Source organism: Hypanus sabinus, chromosome 8 (genome assembly GCF_030144855.1).
Source record: "Hypanus sabinus isolate sHypSab1 chromosome 8, sHypSab1.hap1, whole genome shotgun sequence".
Lineage (NCBI taxonomy): Eukaryota > Metazoa > Chordata > Chondrichthyes > Myliobatiformes > Dasyatidae > Hypanus > Hypanus sabinus.
The window spans coordinates 166943165-166957258 of NC_082713.1; the positions used below are offsets into that span (position 1 = coordinate 166943165).

At 39.8% G+C, this 14094-nt stretch overlaps 1 protein-coding gene across 3 annotated transcripts in view; it reads right to left on the bottom strand.

Annotated features, from left to right (window-relative positions):
* The window catches only part of frs2a (fibroblast growth factor receptor substrate 2a), a 105026-nt gene that overhangs the window by 27924 nt on the left and 63008 nt on the right, over positions 1 to 14094 (bottom strand). For all 3 annotated transcript variants that reach the window (XM_059978458.1, XM_059978460.1, XM_059978461.1), the window contains one exon: positions 9205 to 9296. In XM_059978458.1, the coding sequence (XP_059834441.1) occupies positions 9205 to 9270 (66 nt within the window). In that variant the 5' untranslated portion in view covers positions 9271 to 9296. The remainder of the gene's footprint in view (positions 1 to 9204; positions 9297 to 14094) is intronic.

Consider the following 14094-nt stretch of genomic DNA (forward strand, 5'->3'; position numbering starts at 1 on the left):
GTGGGAACCACAGATCTAGACAAATCTCAAAATGCCACTGCATAGAAAGCTACCAGCCGAATGCTGGTAAGTTGAATCTTAGGGACATCTATGCCAGGTCTATTTGTGCAACATGACTCTCACTATTCAAATCTTTTAGCTTTAACCAATACAATCTTAACAAAAATGATGAAGGCCTTGGGAAAAAAAACCTCCAACCTCCATGCCAGCAATAACTGTCAATACATTTCATTCATTTTGCTCCAAGAATGCTGAAAAGGACTTCCAACTTGTGCATAAAGAGCACTCATCAATCTTTGTTTGTAAACGGGTTCACAACTTTTACGCTGTGGACCAATACCATGAAGCTCGAGGTCTGTGGACCCCAGTTTGAGAACCCCTGTCTGTACAGGATACTGATCAACAGCATGATGGTGGTGATGCTGGTAAATTTAAATGGAATAATTACAACCTGAATGTGCATGCACCGTTGTATCATCAATTTTAACTCAGCTCTCTTTTAGACACTTCACGTTGCACACCTTAACTGGAAATACCCAATTTTGCCAAGTACTAATAAAAACTAAAAATATCCCCGAAATGACCCAAAAAAGATGAACGAAAGAATTCCAGGTGCAGTTATAAACCAGATGTCCAAGTCTAAAACAAAATAAAAACCAGTCATGTGCATTTGCATGACAAAATTGATGCAGAGCAATATCTTAACATGCAGAATTAACCTAGATAAATTGTTTTACTGAAATATTTTAATATTACTGCCAAGCAATTTGCTTTAACGATTTTTTTGGAAGTAATGTTATTGATAGCTTTTGTTTTGCAGATAGGCAGGATTTTGTCTAAGTACAGACAAGTTGTAGGTTTTACAGATGCATGTTCATGATTTGATTTCAAATTTTTCCTGACTAAAGCTTCAAAATCTCCCAAGTTCCTTACAAAAACATTGTGATTTCTCAAAGCATATGCTATTTTTCCAAGTAACATTAGATATTTTCATATAGTCACTTGAGCCCATTATTTGTAACTAATAATATAGTGTAATTTTTCCTTTTCCCTTCCACCTCATTATTCATTTTGCACTAGTCTTTGCATAATTCCTGCCATGATTGTACATATCTGCTTTACCATTTACATTATGTAAATTCAGCAGTTCTACCAAGGAGGTCAAGCAGATTTGAGAGAATAGAGCCACAGGGCACACAGATGTTAAAGCATACAAGCCAATGTTTGTTTTGTTTGAGATATCAAGGTGAATTAACAGTATGGTCACACTGTAGCAATGAAAGATACAGTAAAACAGAAAGTACTGTTGGGTCATATTACACTCAACTTGAAGAATTTAAATCTCAGCAGAATGGCCAGAGGGAAGCAAATACTTGCACTGTCTGGAGGAACTAGAAAAGTGCAAGAAGTTTTCAATAAATTGATTTGAAGAAGGAAAACACATGACAAAATATAGTTAGAGCTTAGGAGGATGGAACTGGGAAATGCAGAGAACTTTTAGATGTAAGCAACACAACACCAAACACTAGAGGAACTCAGCAGGCCAGGCAGCATCTATGGAAAAGAGTAAACTGTCAGTCCTGATGAAGGGTCTTGGCCCGAAACGTCGACTGTTTACTCTTTTCCATAGATGCTGCCTGGCCTACTGACATCCCCCAGCGTTCTGTGTGAGTTGCTTTGGATTTCCAACCTCTGCAAAATTTCTCGTGTTTGTGAACCTTTAACTGTGGATACATTAACAAGAGTAGTTAAAAAATAAACCAAGTTTTGAAAAGAAATTGCTTAGAAGAAAAGGAAACAGAAGCAGTTCACACAACCCCCAGGCAGCTTCTTTATTAAACCTTCTACCACAATTCCAATGGTCTCCAAAAACATACAGTCTTTAGTAAAACTGTAAGCCCCTAGGGTAGACAGTGCCATAAACATTGAGACTGGTGATTTTTCTTCACATCTCACCATTAAATAGCTAACTTCATATCCTGAGGCATTGATTCTCACTTTTAGATTCTCCTGCTGGGAGAAACCCCACTCAACATTTAAGACAAATTTTAAAAAAGGGATTATGCATCTCGCAAGAGGGACAAGGAAGATGAAAATCTTTTAAGAGTAGCAGAATAAGAACACTGCCCGAGTAGAAAAGGCAGCAGCAGATCACTACAGTGGAAAAGAGCTTTAACCAGCACTGATCAGCATTTGCAATTGATTAGCAACAGAAACAAGAGCAGTGGCCATCACTGGAGTGGACAGAGTCAGAGTAGCCTTCTTGAGGCTTTAGCTCTTCGAAGCTTCATTCTAAGAAAGCAATGGAAAGAAAGACTCAAGTTTTTTTGCTCTCTTCTTTATATCTGCTCAGCTAGGACAGCAGGGATGACAAGCAGGATATTAGAATACTCCTCTCGCGAGACGTGGAGACCACCAGTATCCCTGACCACTACAACTGCGAGAAGTGCATCTAACTGCAGCTTCTACAATCTGCTTTAAGGAAATGGAGCTGGAACTGGATGATCTCCGGATCATTTGGGAGGCTGAAGGGGTGATATAGATAGAGAGGTAGTTACACCCAAGGTGAAGGTCACAGGATACTGGATGACAGAAAGGGGAAAGGGGTTAACAAGCCAGTGCAGAGTTCCCCTGTGGCCATCCACCTCAACAACAGGTAATCCACTTTGGATACTGTTGGTGGGAAAGTCACAGTGGTCAGGTCTCTGGCACTGAATCTGCCTCTGTGACTCAGAATGGAAGGGGGCAAAGAGGTGCGCTGTGGTGATAGGAGATTCATTTGTTAGGGGAATGGACAGGAGGTTCTATGGGCAAGAACAAGATTCCCAGATGGTCTGTTGCCTCCGGAGTGCCGGGGTACCTCGGATTGAGTCCTCAGCACTATTAAGTGGGAGGGTGAACAGCCAGAAGTCATGGTCCTTGTAGGTACCAATGACGTGTAGGATGAGTGATGAGGCTCTGCAAAGGGAGTTGAGGAAGTTAGGTGATAAGATGAAGGGCAGGACCTGCAGGGTTGTGATTTCAGGATTGCTACCCATGCGACGTGCTAGCAAGGCCAGAAAGAAGAAGATTATACAGTTTAATATGTGGCAAAGGAGTTGGTGTCAGAGGAAGGGCATAAGATTTTTTTGATCATTGGGCTTTTTCCAGGGAAGGTGGGACCTGTACAGAAGAGATAGTTTACAGCTGATCTGGAGGGGACTAATATCCTAGAAGGTTTGTTAATGCTGCACTGTGTGTGGGGTTTAAACTAGAGTTGCAGGGGGATGGTGCCAGAATGCCAGAATAGTTAGTGAAAACTCTGGAGACCTGAGACAAAGTTAGGAATCAAAAGGTTGAGCATGGTGTGACTAGTGTCCTGAGCTAGCTACATTTCAATGCAAGAAGTATCATAGGAAAGGCAGATAACTGAGGTAATGTGTAGTGAGGAGGGGCAGTTGATGCAAAAGGAAATATTATAAATTGGAGCAACATACACCAAAAACTAGAGGAACTCAGCAAGACAGGCAATACCACAGAAAAAAGTACTGTTGACATTTTGGCCCAATAGATGCTGCCTGGCCTGCTGAGCTCCCCCAGTATTTGTGTGTGTTGCTTGAATATTCAGCACCCACAGATTTTCTCTTATTATAAATTGGTATCTGGTGAAAAATTAGAAATACCAGTATATTTCCATTAGATAATTTGCAGATTTGAACAGCCATATTCCCTAGAGAAAAAGAATTTGGACAACCCAAGTTACACTAATTTCCAATAGTCATTCACAGTTTGATGAAACAAGCCAATCGAGTTTTTTCTTCATTTTGCGCAATTTTCTGCTAAGCCAATCAAACCAGTACATAAAATTGCAAATCATGAGACCTTCACAATTACATGTTCAACTGTTGTTAATAAACTTTAATCTACGAGGAACAAAACATACAGTCAGCATTCAGTAAATTTTTTTTAATCTTCCAGGAAGATGGTTCATTATTAGTAGAGAACTATATTAATTTACTCTGTGCTTACTAACTGTAGCACTCACTCAGTAGGCCACATTTTGAAACCAGTGTTTACTTAACAATAATTAAATGGAAAACAAATTGTAAACCTGAATATCAACTTGCAGCCAGAAGCAAGTCAGAAGAAAGTTGCATCTAACTCTAGAAATACATATATCATGGAAGAGTTTTAGTATGGAGTTGAACCACTGACCTCCTAAAACACCACTATAAAATTCTGAAAGTTATTTGGGCATCAGATTAAAAAACTAATGTAAATTTCAGTGTTGAGTGCATCCAGATGGCAATTGTTTTTAAAAGCAACCTGAACCTCAGCTAACTGGGTATACAACAGTAATTACTGTACATCAATTTTTCCCATTTGATATCACATTAGCAAAATAAAATGTAAACAATGAAAGGTCAATCATATAATACAGAATGAAAAGGCTTCTTTTGTTAAATAATTGATCTACCAAATTTACTCTTAGTAAGAATTCTTATTTGAAATTTAATATATTTCAATATTTCTCATTTCAGGGTACTGTTTACTGAACTAACTCCAAAGGACGGTGGGAACAAAAGAAAGGACGTGTTTTTGAAAGAAAGAAAATACAGAACTTTGGGTGGGGGTGCAGGGGAGGAGGAAGTGAATCAATAGCTGGCACTGGCTTGATGAAGGTGGATTGCCTTCATTTATCTTCTACTATTCTATGGTCAGCCATGATCTTAGAAGTGCTGGGACTGAGAATCAAACAACAACGGATCAGTAATTCTCTGTTTTGCTATAATTTGATACAACAATGTACTATTAGAGGGCTCTTGGCCCCCAGAAAGCAGAATAGATCTAAACCCAAGTGGAAATTTAAAAGCCTTGATGATAATGGCATGACTGCAGGCTAAAGGAACAGGAGAACTGATGGAAAACACACAGCTGGAGCCAGTCACCCAAATGGTAATGGGAAACATGGATAAGACACAGCAAAGTTCTCCTTCTCAATCTTGTTCTCCTGCCTTCTCCCTGTAATATTAGATGCCCTTACTTATGAAGAACCCTCCAGTCTCTGCTTTAAATAAATGCAATAACTTGGCTTCCATTTGTGGCAATGAATTCCACAGATACCCCACTCTCTGGCTAAAGGATTTCTTTTCATCCCTGTTCTAAAGGGATGTCCATTTCCTTGGAATCCTTGTGCAGGATTCCCTAAAGGTTAATTTGCAGAGTGAGTAAGTGGTAATGAAGGCAAATGTGATGTTTGCATTCATTTCAAGAGGACTAGAATATAAAAGCAAGGATGTAATGGTGAGGCTTAATAAAGCACTGGTGCGGCCTCACTTGGGAGTATTGTGAGCAGTTTTATGCCCCTTATCTAAGAAAGGATATGTCAACATTGGAAAGGGTTCAAAGGTGGCTTACAAAAACTATTCCAGGATTGAAAAGCTTGTAAGGAGTGCTGATGGCTCTGGGCCTCTACTCACTGGAATTCAGAAGACTGAAGGGTGACCTCACTGAAACCTATCGAATGTTGAAAGGGCTCGATAGAGTGGACATAAAGAGGATGTTTCCTTTGGTGAGCGACACAGCCTCAGAATAGAGGGACATCCTTTTAGAATGGAGATGAGAAGGAACTCCTTTAGCCAGAGAATGGTGAATCTGTGGAGCTCTTTGCCATAGGCAGCTGTGAAGGCTAAGTCATTGGGCATATTTAAGGCCGAGGTTGATAGGTCTTGATCAGTCAGGACATGAAGTGATATGGGAGAAGGCAAGAGATTGGGGCTGAGAGGGAAAATGAATCAGTTATGATGAAAAGGCAAAGTAGACTCAATGGACCAAATGGCTTAATTCTGTTCCTAAATATCTTATGGTCTTATTTCAAGACTATGGCTTCTACTCCTAAACACTACCACTATTGGAAATATCCTCTCCACATCCACAATATCCAGGTCTTTCAATATTCGATAGGTTTCAATGAGATCCCTCCAAATGCTGCCCCCCACCCCACATATAACCATAAAACAACTACAGCACGGAAACAGGTCATCTCAGCCCTTCTAGACCGTGTCGAACGCTTACTCTCACCTAGTCCCACCTACCTGCACTCAGCCCATAACCCTCCATTTCTTTCCTGTCCATATACCTATACATTTTTTTTTAAATGACAAAATCGAACCTGCCTCTACCACACAGCTACCACTCTCTGAGTAAAGAAGTCCCCCCTCGTGTTACCCCTAAACTTTTGCCCCTTAACTCTCAACTCAGGTCCTCTTGTTTGAACATCCCCTACTCTCAATGGAAAAAGCCTATCCACATCACCTCTATCTATCCCCCTCATAATTTTAAGTACCTCTATCAAGTCCCCCCTCAGCCTTCTATGCTCCAAAGAATAAAGACCTAGCTTATTCGACCTTTCTCTGTAACTTAGGTGCTGAAACCCAGGTAACATTCTAGTAAATCTCCTCTGTACTCCCTCTAATTTGTTGACATCTTTCCTATATTCGGTGACCAGAACTGTACACAATACTCCAAATTTGGCCTCGCCAATGCCTTGTACAATTTTAACATTACATCCCAAGTTCTATACTCAATGCTCTGATTTATAAAGGCCAGTATTCCAAAAGCTTTCTTCACCACCCTATCCACGTGAGATTCCACCTTCAGGAAACTACGCACCTTTATTCCTAGATCACTCTGTTCTACTGCATTCCTCAATGCCCTACTATTTACCATGTATGTCCTATTTTGATTATTCTTACCAAAATGCAGTACCTCACACTTATCAGCACTACTTATCACTTATTACTTAGCACTTATCAGCATCACTTCTTCTAATTTCAACAAGGACCAGAACTCATGTTAACCCTTTCATTCTCGGGATCATGGATGAAGTGACACCAGAAATCCAGAAATGAGGTGACAGAATTGAATTGAATTGACTTTATTTCTCACATTCTTCACATACACGAGGAGTAAAAATCCTTATGTTACGTCTCTATCTAAATGTGCAATCATAGCAATTTATAATAAATAGAACAGTCAATGTAACATAGAGTACACTCAAATCAGCGTGAGTTTTTTCATCTGATAGCCTGGTGGAAGAAGCTGGCCCGGAGCCTGTTGGTCCTGGCTTTTATGCTGCGGTACTGTTTCCTGGTTGGTAGCAGCTAGAATAGATTGTGTTTGGGGTGACTCAGTTGCCCAATAATCCTTCAGGCCCCTTTTACACACCTGTCCTTGTAAATATCATGAATCATGAACTGAAAGGGAGATGTCAGGATGTGGGTGTGGGGAAGGAGGCTGGGAAGAAGTTTGTTGTCTTCCGCATTTTTCATTGACTTTATTATAGTTACTATTCTATAGATTTGCTGAGTATGCTTGCAGGAAAATGAATCTCAGAATTGTGTATGGTGCCATATATGTACTTTGATAATAAAATTTTGAACATTTGCACTTTGAAGTGAAAAACTCAGTTTGATCTTCTTTTTCACGTGCAGTTTGATTAGCTTAATTGGACTGGATGGGTCAAGTGGATCCACTCCTTAGAAAGGAGGAAGACAAAAGAAATGAAATTATAGGCCAGTTAGCCTAACCTCAGTGGTTGGGAAAGTGTTAAGAGTCCATTATTAAGGACAAGGTTTCAGGGTACTTGGAGACTAATGATAAAATAAGTCAAAGTCAGCATTGTTTCTGTAAAGGAAAATCTTGCCTGACAAATCTGTTAGAATTCTTCAGAGTATTCAGAGTAACAAGCAGGGTGGGCAAAGGAGAGGCAGTGGATGTCATTTAATTTTAGATGTCTTAGATTTTCAGAAGGCATCTTATAAGGTGCCTCACATGAGGCTCCTGAACAAAATAAAATTCAATGATGTTTCAGGAAGTATATTGGCATGGATAGAGGAATGGCTGTCAGGCAGGAGGCAGCGAGTAGGATTAAACAGGGTCTTTTCTGGTTGGCTGCCAATAACTAGCAGTGTTCTTCAGGGGTCAGTATAGGGACCTCTTTGCTTTACATTGTTTTTCAATAATTTAGATAGTGAAATTGATGGCTTTGTGGCAAAGTTTACAGATGATACTCAGATAGGTGGAGGAGTAGGTAGTGCTGAGGAAGCAATGTGATTGCAGCAGGACTTACACAAATTGGAAGACTGGGCAAAAAAGTGACAGATGGAATACAGTGCTGGGAAATGTATGATAATGTATTTTTGTAAAAAGGAACAATAATGCAAACTATTATCTAAATAGGGAGAAAATCCAAACATCAGTGGTGCAGAGGGACTCAGGAGTCCTCATGAAAGGCTCCCAGAAGGTTAATTCACAGGTTGATTCTGTGGTAAAGAAGGCAAATGCAACATTAGCATTTATTTCAAGGAGAATAGAATATAAAAACAAAGAGATAATGCTGCAGCTTTATAAGACATTAGTCAGGCTGGATTTGGATCATTGCCATCAGTTTTGTGCCCCATATCTCAGAAAGGATGTATTGTCATTGGACAGAGTTCAGAGAAGGATCACAAGGATGATTCCAGGATTGAAGTGGTTAATATATGAGCAGCGCTTGGCAGCTTTGGGCCTGTACTCACTGGAATTTAGAAGAACGTGTGGAATCTGATTGAAACCTACGGAATATTGAAAGGTCTAGATAAGGTGGATGTGGAGAGAATGTTTCCTCTGGTGGGGGTATCCAGAGTTAGAGGACACAGCCTCAAAAATGAGGGGAGACCTTTTAGAACAGTAGTAAGGAGGAATTTTTTGGAAGACATAGTGGTGAATCTGTGGAATGCTCTGCCACAGAATACAGTTGAGGCCAAGTCAGTGGGTGTATTCAAAACAGAAGTTGATAAATTCCTGATTGGTCTGGGCATCAAGGGATATGGTAACAGGGCAGGTGTACGGGATTGAATGGGATCCAGGATCACAATGGCAAATGGCAGAGTGGACTCGATGGGCTGAATGGCCTAATTCTGCTCCTATGTCTTATGGACCCACACAGCATCATCACTGGTTAGTACCCAGGAACCTTGAAAGCAAACAAGTGACCAACATCATGAAGCAACATCCTGGATTATATTTGCATGAAACAGTATGTTCAACACTTTTGCACATGGCTGCACTGGTCAACTGTGGTTAATAAATCTTAGTACAAAATTACAAGAATAAAAGAAGCAGATATTCCATACATTTATGAGCACTTTACAATAAATGTCAGTATATTTAAAATCTCGTTACCTTAAATTTTGTTTGATGGTCATCTGGGACAGTGTCTTTATCTGGACAGCTACAACAGCTACCCATGACTTACTCAGAAGACCAGCTGATCTCTAGAACAGAAATATTTAAAGATGACATATCAAATTAAAGAGTTTTAAACACAAAGTACACTGCAGATGCTGTGGTCAAATCAAGACGTACAAAAAAGCTGGATGAACTCAGCAGGTCGGGCAGCATCTGTTGAAAGGAGCAGTCAACGTTTCAGGCCGAGACCCTTCATCAGGAAACGTTGACTGCTCCTTTCAACGGATGCTGCCCGACCTGCTGAGTTCATCCAGCTTGTTTGTACGTCTTGAAAGTAAAGAGTTTACAGCTTGCATGCATTTCATTTTATAAGAAACCATCAGGGAAGAATTACAAAAAAAACATTTATTATTTTAATAATAATAAATTATTATTATAACAGAAATTATTTTACTCTGCTGGTACTAAGATCATGAGTATTATATATATATTTGTTAATGTTAAAGTCTGTCCAGAGCTTATAGGTGCTTATGCTGGTTTCCATGGTGTGAAGCGACTCAGAGTACGAGACTCCCCCCCTCCCCCCACTACCTAGATAGGACACCAATCTATCGAGAGGTTAACCCACAGCATTTTGCCAGTACTATCTTTCCTTTCGGTTAGTCCTGACGAAGGGTCTCGACCCAAAACGTCGACAGCGCTTCTCTCTATAGATGCTGCCTGGCCTGCTGTGTTCCACCAGCATTTTGTCCGTGTTGTTTGAATTTCCAGCATCTGCAGATTTCCTCGTGTTTGCACCATATGCAAGTTCGCTAATGACACCACTGTTGTGGGCTGTATCAAAGTTGGTGATGAATCATACAAGAGGGAGATTGAAAACTTGGCTATGTGGTACAATAACAACAAACTCTCACTCAATGTCATTAAGACCAAGAAATTGATTGTAGCCTTCTAGAGAGGAAAACCGGAGGTCCATGAACCAATAGTTATTGGAGGATTAGAGGTGGAGAGGGTCAGCAACCCCGTCATTATCTCAGAGGACCTGTCCTGGAGCCATAATATCAATATAATTGCGAAGAAAGCACAACAGCACCTCTACTTCCTCAGGAGTCTGTAGAGACCTGGCATGTCATCGAAAACTTTCGCAAACATGTATAGATGTGTGATGGAAAGCGTGCTGACTGGCTGCATTGCAACCTGGTATGGGGAACAGCAATGCCTTTGAGCTGAAATTTGAACATAAGGTAGTAGATTTGGCCAGTACATTGTGGGTAAAATCCTTCCAATCATACAGCACATCTACATGACTGACTATGGAAGCTTTGTGACTGGTGCTCAAATCTATCCATACTATCCTTTGGCCTAACAGTTACATACTGACAGATACTGATTCAACGTTTCAACGATAAACCCAACTGTCTTCCTCAAGTACAAGTTAGTCAAATGACAAGTCCCCCAAGAACCACCACCTTATATACTCTCTTGAGTGAGGGCATGGGTGGGGCTTAATGCTCGATCCTGATAGGTTGGATATGAATTGCCCATTCCTGATTGGTTAGTTTGAATTGGCCTTGATCTGACTGAAATGTTGCCATAGGAAAGCCCCACCCATTATCAAAGGTCCTCACCACCCAAAACATGCTCTTTTCTCGCTGTTGCCAACACATAGATGGTACAAGAGCTTCAGGACTTGCACCACCAGGTTCCAGAACATTTACTACCCTTCAACCATCATGTTCTTCAACAAAAGGGGATAACTACACACATTTAAGGACTCTTTTATCTTGCTTTTTCATGTAATTATTGAGTGCTATTTATTTTTTATCTGCATTTGCAGAGATTGTCATCCATTGATCCTGTTCACAATTACTGGTCTACAGGTTTGCTAAGATTCGCAGAAAAAGAATTTCGGGGTTGTATGTAGTGACATGTACTCTGATAATAAATTTTACTTTGACTTTGGTGTGTGACAATTGTTCGGCACAGAAAACTTAAATATCACAAACTTATTATAAACAGTGAATAAAGGGGGAAAAGACTTTCAGATACTTTTTATGTACATCTTCTCTGAAACATGTGCTCAAGATGATTAATAACTAAAATGTTTATAACTGCAGGAAGTAAACAAAGAAAAATCTCAATTAAAGCTATTTTTGGCAGCAATCAATCTCAATTAGAATCCATAGGACATCTCAACATTATATTTTGTAGGATTTTGCCCTCAAACACTTTCCAATCACACTGAAAATTAAAACCACTAATTCATCATTTTGGTTATCCTGCTAAGTGAAAACAATATACCCAACACCACCTTAAGCAATAACGTCTTAGGAAAGATGGGCAACTCTCTGAGCTGAAGAAATTTGTTTATGCCAATCCAAAAATAATTTGTAGAACCTGTTACAGTAAACATCTCTCAAATGACATCTCCACTAATATTCCAGTTAACTAACAAGGAGCAAAGTTGGAATCAGCATCCACATTTCTGAAAGATGCCAATCTCAGTAGTTTTTATAATTCAGGTGGATTTCATTATTTATTTCTATATTTCAAGTTGCTTTTAAAGCCGGAATATGGCTTTTTCACTACAGTGTGACTTTATAAATAATGGGACAGTTAACCATGAACCAGTTAGCTGCTTGTGCTTCTCATTGTACATTGTGCTTTTCATGTGTTTCAAAGTGTACTTAGTCTTCCACCTAGAGACCAGCTTCTGCCTGGTTAGCAAAGCCCAGAGTAACACAAGGAGGCAGAATAACTTTAATTGGGGATAACACTCAACGCCGAGCTTAGTGACTATCAAGTGTGTTAGTAACATTGTCCATTTGTGAATGACTTTAACATTATTGAAAAATTAAAACAATAAAAACACTTGCAAAAATATGTTTAATGTAACTGAATTGACTTCTGTTTACTGCCACTTCTTCCTATTCACTTACGCATTCACTGAATTTGCACATGTGCTAACCAGATACATACTCGGTGATCAGGGATAAATGATGAAGACCATACTACTCCTTTGAACACAATGAAGAACTCATGATGCAGTCACTTAACTGGAGCACAAGGCTACACTTCAAATCTGTGCTCCAGTCACAACCTTACATTTTGGCAATTTCACCAATGTTTGGAATCTGTATCATGTTTCAGATAGATGACTGGCCATGAGCTGATTAAACTGGTCTTTAGATTAAGTTCACTTAATTGTTTCTTATGCCTAAATAAGCATTGCAGATAGCTTTTTCATTAATACTGTGGAACATGTTTTAAGCCAGTGTTAAAGTTCAATGATACATAGGCAAATCATGGCACTCTATAGCATTAGACATAATCAGAATACTCTCAATTCAGATTAAGTCCAATAGGGTTCTCTTAGTATCGATTTTCACCCACAACACCAATGCAAAGCAGACTTCAATCAAACCTACATTGTTTTAGGGTACCATTAATACAGATAATCAGTGTTTTCCTATATAGAAGTTACTACACTTCAAAAAGCAATATAGAACTAACTTTTCTGTTTAATAGAAACATTATTTCTATAAATCAATACACTATGCCTATACACTGGTAACCAGTTGTAGGGTGAATCTTTGTGGTAAAAGTAATCCAGCTGGGTAACTAATTGCTGAGATAATCAAAGGGCTAACTCAATTTCATTGCCAAATGTAAAAAAATGGTATTAAACTGGAAGTTCCAAAATGAGCTGGCTAATTTGTGGACATTGGCAAAAAGTACAACTTTGGCATTTTCTGGTCACTTTCTCTTCTTAAGCAATCATTATTGGAGAGAGAAAAAGGACAAAGTAACAATGTGGATGAGTCAAAACATTACAACATTTCATTAAGGTATTTACTGGTGAGACAGAACATGACAGTGGATGGTGACAGAAGCAGTAAGATAAGGGCTCATTTGTTTGTTATGTGCCATGTCATTTTGCCTGAATTTTGCTGCACAAGTGGTTTGCCATTCTAACACAGGATTGGTGACCCCAGCCACTATCAATACTCTTCAGAGATTGTCTGCTTGGCGTTAGTGATTGCATAACCAGGACTTGTGATATGCACCTGCTCCTCGTACGACCATCCACTATATGCCCCCATGGCTTCACATGACCCTGATCCGGGAGAGGGGCGCTAAGCAGGTGCTACACCTTGCCAAAGGGTGATCTACAGGCTAGCGGAGGGAAGAAGGGCACCACCACCCCGAGACCATGATTGCTTCTATCATGATACAGCACACAATGAGACAAAGGAACGTAATATAAAAGGGGCTATACTAGTCAAATCACGAGAGGATAAAGCCTCAAATTTAAAGGGAATTGCACCAAAGCAGTGTAAAAGAAAACAGGAAAAAAAAAATCGCAATAGAAGGGATACTATACCTATTTAATAATTTGTTTAAAAAATGTCTAGTGTCAGAGGACTGGGTGAGGTAAAGAAACAAAACAATCTTGAAGCACAAATACAATACTAAATGTTGCCTCACAGGCATGGACAGACAGGTGACAAGTGCTGCACTTGCCCCTACACCTCTTCCCTCACGACTATTCAAGGCCACAAAACAATCTTTCCAGTTGCGGCAACACTACACCTATGACTTTTGGGCCACCGTTTGTACCCAGTCCACCCAAAGCAGCCTCCTCTACAGTGAGAACTGTCGTAGATTGGGTGACTGTGCCTTTACGCAAATTGCAGGCTCACCCATTTCAATTCGAATTATCATTCCTATTCTGACATGTCCATGGCTTTCTCTATTGCCACGATGATATCCTACTCATTTTGGAGGAGCAACACCTCATATTCCATCTGGTAGGCTTCAATCCGATGGCATGAGTATCAATTTCTCTAGCTTCCAGTAACGTCTCCCTCCACCCTATTTTCA